General features: G+C 40.3%; 1 protein-coding gene across 1 annotated transcript in view; it reads right to left on the minus strand.

The window, feature by feature from the left end:
* Positions 1 to 6,096, minus strand: part of VPS26C (VPS26 endosomal protein sorting factor C) — an 83,143-nt gene that overhangs the window by 42,625 nt on the left and 34,422 nt on the right. Inside the window, exon 2 of the mRNA XM_042781612.1 lies at positions 536 to 679. Within this exon, the coding sequence (XP_042637546.1) occupies positions 536 to 679 (144 nt within the window). The remainder of the gene's footprint in view (positions 1 to 535; positions 680 to 6,096) is intronic.

A 6,096-nucleotide genomic window follows, 5' to 3' on the forward strand; every position in this document is an offset into this window, starting at 1 on the left:
TAAAAAAAAAAAAAAAAAGAGTTAACATGTCCTTCAGGAAAAGGAAACTCTTATGTACAGAAAAAGAGTTTACTTTCTGGAATATATAACTCTACCTTAAATGACAAAAAGGAAAGAATGGCTACTTGCTCTAATTGCATCTCACATTATGTCAAATCCAACAGCAGCAATATACAAAGTTAATAAAATAACATTTCTGTTTTAGGAAAGCAAGGACCACCATAAGCCAAACCCACAACTTCTCAGAGGAATTCATCTCCCTTAATGGCTGAAATTAATCTATTTATAGTTCTAATTCTATTTACCAAATAAGGAACGAAAACGAGTACCTTATCAAACACATTGGATAATATGGTATATTTAGAAACAAAATATCTGAATATGTCTTCAATTTGATTTGCAATTATTAAAGGTACAACTATCACCACCCTGTGCAAGAATAATGATAGACTGTAACAATAAGAACAGACAGCACATGAAAACCACTACAGACATACGAATACTGAACAAAACATCAAAATCTAAGCATTCTTACCTTAACAGAATTATAAAAAGCTTCAAACACACCCACACTTTTGGCACTGAGCTGGAGGTTTACAGTTCCTTCCATTGTTAAAGAAACTCCCTGGTGCTGGACTGAATCCTTACTAGTTATGACCACCACACCAGAGAGCATCTCCTAAAAGACAGAAGACAGCCACCAATTAAATGAGCATGCCACTTTCATTCACCTTGTTTATAACCGGAAGTCAATCCACTTAGCAATCAATTCATTCAAATGCTCAGATAGTCACTGAGTACTGGTAGTTGTAACAGAACGGTCTCCAGGGCACCAAGATGCAGAAGGTACAGCCCTGTGGGGACCCAGCTAGTGCTTCTTACAATGCAGGGCTGTGCCTGCTCACAGGCAAGTATCTTGAACAAGGGCGAGGAACCTCATTCCACCTGCCTTTCAGATCCTCCTTCATGAGCTTGGAGAACCCCAACACTTATTTTAAAAGGGCAAAGAGAAGGGTTTGGGGGCAAATATAGATTCTGGGCTATCTCACACATAATCACAGTAATGTCGTTTCAGAAGGGGCATGACACTTTAGAACTCTCTTTCTTTTGGGTTCTTTCTCAATTATGCTGACTGAAATGACCACCCAATTTCAAATGCCTGAGTAATTTTAAACGGCTGACAGTCAGCCTGGTGCCCCTGTTGTCCAGAAAACCTCAACTACAAGTGAGCAATTTAGAGGTATTACTAGAATACATGCAAGCAAAGTCTCACTTTCCCTTAAGACCTTCCCAGCCCCTTGTGTTCTGGGTCACTTTGGGGTTCATTCGACCCTGGAGTTCCTAGTTCCTAACTCACTTAACAAAGACTTCACAATAGATCTTCTATTCATTTATCTGGAGATAATGACTGAGTAATAGAATGTGCACATTAACTACATTCTTTATTGGATAGCAGTTTCTTCCTGTCACCGAATAACATGATAGTTTGAATTTGTCATGGGGGTTTAAGTGGAAAGGAAGCTGAGGGGATTAAATAGCATTGACCGAAGCAGAAAGAAAACCCACAATGAATACAAAATAATATATTTCTGAAATGATCTTCAGGATGTGGCACAACTGTGATCATATGTAATATGATGGCAGAAAACTGTTGACACCAAAACCAAATCAAAACCAACAATGGCTTGCAAATCAAAACATTTTAAAAAAATCTGTTCTACTAGTGTTTAAAACTGCTTACCTCTCACTTCCTACTTCCTCTCATCACCCAGCAAAACAATATTTCATTAAGTTCTTATATTATGTGGAATTTTGGGTCCAGAAATAGTGTGAAAGAGTCGCTGGGCAGTGCAATTGGTTAATGTGTTCAGCTGCTAACAGAAAGGTTGGAGGTTCGAATCCACCCAGAGGTACCTCAGAAGAAAGGCCTGACAATCTACTTCTAGAAAATCAGCCACTGAAAACCCTAAGGAGCACAGTTCTACTCTCACACACAAGGTCACCATGAGTCAGTCACCTCGACAGCATCTGGTTTTCTAAAATGTGTGAAGCATTTTGTTTCTGTACCCCATTCCCTACCCAGAAGTTTAAAGTCTAAATTAAAACAAACACAATCACCTCCCTTTTAAGCAGAATTCAAGATGTAGATTTCATTTTGCTCCTAATAACACATAATACTCATTAGCAAATTTAAATGAAAATTCCTTTGAAATAATTTTTTGTATACTCTAAATAAAACTGAAATCTATTTTTAAAAATGAATATTTTAATCCATTAGTATATTTTTTAAATGTACTTGACTAGTGCTTCCCAAAAATAAAATGAGACAAAATAATTTTATGAATCTTATCAACAGTGCTTAAGGATAGCTTGGTTCCTGTTTAAGTGTAATACTTTCAGTTAATTACATGGGCACAGGATCCATGTTGACCAACAACTAGCATATTTAATCATGGCATTAATAAAAACTCTTCCTTCCTTAATCCCTTTGGCATAAGAAGGAAAAAGCAGTGAAGTACCTTGGAAGTAAGCAGAGTAAATACTTCATCTCCTAAGGGACCCTTTTTGTCATTCTTTGATTTAATTAAGAAACAATATAGTAGAGAAAATACAAAATTACCAAGATATTTGTAGATTAATCAGGCACACACACACACACACACACACACACAGTTCTATTCAATTTGTCTTGCTTACTTAAGACATGTCATCAGGAGGGACCAATCACTGGAGAAAGACATCATGCCTGGTAAAGTGGGGTCAGCAAAAAAGAGGAAGAGACTCAACAAGACTGACTGAGGAGTGGCTGCAACAATGAGCTCAAACATGTGAGAATGGTATAGGACTCAAACACTGTGAGGATGATACAGGTCTGGGCAATGCTCCGTTCCGTTACACACTGTTGTTGTTGTTAGGTACTGTCAAGTCATCTCCAACTCACAGTGACCTCATGGACAGCAGAATGAAACCCTGCCCAGTCCTGTGCCAGCCCCACAATCTTTGCTATACCTGAGCCCATCGTTGCAGCCACTGTGTCAATCTACCTCGTTGAGGGCCTTCCCCTTTTTGGTTGTCCCTCCACTTTACCAAGCATGATATCCTTCTCCAGGGAATGGTCCCTTCTTACATGACCAAAGTAGGTGAGACAAAGTCTGGCCACTCTTGCTTTCAAAGAGCATTCTGGCTACACCTCTTCCAGGACGGATTAGTTAGTTCTTTTAGCAGTCCATGGTACTTACAGCATTCTTCGCAAACACAACTCAAAAGCATCGATTCTGTTATACGTGGGGTTACTCAATTGGAGCCGATACAACAGTACCTAACAGTAACATTCAATTTCTACCAACATAAGGAGGGTATAGAATTAGTCTATATATAACCCAAGAAGTCAAGGATTTTAGAAACAGATGATTCAACAAATATTTGATTAATTCTGGTAAAGCAGGAAGAATAAAGTTGAATAACAGAAATTAAGGAAAATCCAAGACCTTGCTAGGAACTTGCCCCTCAGACTTTTGTCTTGAACCTCACAACAAGGAGCAAATAAGGTTCATGGCTCAGGAGGGTGCCAAATCACATCCCCCATAATCATCACCGTGTAGTAAAAAGAGGTCTGTCATCCGGGACCATGACTGAAAGAGGGGGCACTTGTGGCCTTCAGGACAGCAACGGACTCAAACAATCTATAAACATCATATGTATAGGGAAAAGCTATGACTTTTGTCATATCATCAAGGAAGCTCTAGACCTAAAAAAGATTCAGACACTCGATGAGAAATGTAGGCCCCTCACTTGTATGCATGTAGAACGCACAGGGGTGATGGGCTCCAATGCTTTAGATGGCAGATCTCATCTTATCATGGGCTTACAATTGCAGCACTATTCAACCAAATCAGCAACACAAATGTCTCGGATCCCACCGGAACATCATTGAAAACTCCCCCAAGGAAAGTGATGTGTTCACAGAACTATACTACACAGAGCCTGCTGTAAGCAAGTTCAAGTCCTTGCCCTGGAGGAGCTAAGTACAAGAAAAAGGCCCAACACAGCCCATCTTCAACCATAACCCAAAAGAGAAGGCCGGAAACAAAGCAGGAAAGAAGCTATTGGACACACTCTGGTCTTCTCAGCCAGGCCCAATTTCCCAACAGAAACCACTATCACATTTGCCCACCAGTCCGTGTGGTCATACAGTTGATTCCAACTCATGGTGACCCCATGTGTCTCAGAGTAGAACTGTGCCTACCAGGGCTTTCAATGGCTGATTATTCAGAAGTAGATTGCAAGGCTTTTCTTCCAAAGTACCTTTGGGTGGACTTAAACATCCAATATTTTAGTTAGCGGATGAGTGTGTTAACCATTTGCGCTACCCACCAACTCCTCACATTTGTCTGAAGAGTGATGAAAGTGACTAAATTTTCCAACCTGGTCCTCTCCATGTAAAAGCCCACTACTAAATCTGTATACTTTATCTCTTTCTTTTTTTAAAATTTTATTGTGGTGACATATATGTAACATAAAAGTATTCCACTGTGACTATTTTTAAATGTACAATTCAGTGATATTAATTGTGTTCACAAGCTTGTACAACTATCACCACTATGTGTTTCCAAAACTTTTTCATCATCCCAAACAGAGACTCTATCCATTAAGCAGTTTCTCCCTATTCTCCCCTCCCCTCAGCCCCTGGTAACCTCTAATCTACTTTCCATCTCTAGGTATTTGCCTATTTTATAGATTTTTTTCCTTCTTTTTGTTCTCTGAAATAAAACACCAAAACCATAATTGGGATTCTGGGTTTGAAGATGATTGTGTCAAGTCTGCATTCTCCCTCTGCTTCTTGGAAATCATCCCAAAGGGCAAGAAACAAAACCACGAGCTCCATTTCTGGTGAAGCAAGGAGATAGTGAGTAACATGGAAGAGGTGGAAGAGATGCCAAAAGAAGTGACAACCCAGTTAGGGGTGCATGGAGCAAAAAGCTGGAAGAAGGCCATATGACTGTGGAGTTCAGAAAGGGCTGGCAAACAAGCTTCCAGAAGGTGCAGCACAGGGGGCCACTGCACTGGCTGGCCACTGAAACTCTGCTGGAGCTGGCTGGGTGCTAAGGAGCAGAGGAGGCAAATGAGGGAGGGTACAAATACACTATTTGTAGGAAGGAGTCTTCCTGGGCAATGGAAACAATGGGGTTCTCTGCATTGTGAAATCCAATGCAGATCAGTGGCTGAAGAGAAGTTCAAGGCTAAAGAAACTCACACATGAAACTTTGGACCACACGAACTTTGAGCTAGCCTAGATTAAGAATAAACTCACCACCTGCAAAGAGGAGACATTAAATGGAACCAGCAGAGGAACACATGACAACAAAGAAAGTAAGTCAGAAGGAAAAAGAAAAATCCAAATGGCAGGTGAAAGATGATCATGTCATTCTTCTACCTGAAGAACCCTACAGTGCTCTCCATCTTATACAGGGTAAAAGCCAAATGGCGCACAAAGGAGGCTCTGCTCTATCTTGAAACCGAAGACACTCCCAGAGTCCACCTTTCAGGCAAATAATAGATGGGCTTATAAAATAAACAGTAACACCATGAAGAATGTGCTTATTAAAACAATCACCTATACAAGACCAAAAGGGCAACATATGTCCAAATACAAAGATGAGAAAGTAGGAAGGGCCAGGGAAACAGGATGAATGGAAATGGGGAACCCAGGGAGGAAAAAGGGAGTGTGCTGACATATTGCAGGGATTGCAACCAATGTCATGGAACAACATGTATAGAAATTTTTGACTGGAAAAGTAACTTGCTATGTAAACTTTCACATAAAGCACAATAAAATGTCCAAAATAAAATAATCCTTTGGGCAGCCAGGTAAAAATATCAAATCACTTATAAGAGGGAAAGGAGCTCTGGTGGCACAGTGGTTAAAGTACTTGGCTGCTAAACAGAAGGTTGGTAGTTCAAATGTACTAGCTGCTCCACAGGAAAAAGATGAGGCCATCTGCTTCCGTAAAGATTTGTTGTTGTTGTTGTTGTTATGTGCCGTCGAGTCAGCCCTGACTCATAGCGACCCCTCCTTGGGTTTCCGAGGCAGTATCA

This window comes from Orycteropus afer, unplaced genomic scaffold (assembly GCF_000298275.1).
Source record: "Orycteropus afer afer isolate SDZICR_OR568_19922 unplaced genomic scaffold, OryAfe1.0 scaffold00137, whole genome shotgun sequence".
Classification (NCBI taxonomy): domain Eukaryota; kingdom Metazoa; phylum Chordata; class Mammalia; order Tubulidentata; family Orycteropodidae; genus Orycteropus; species Orycteropus afer.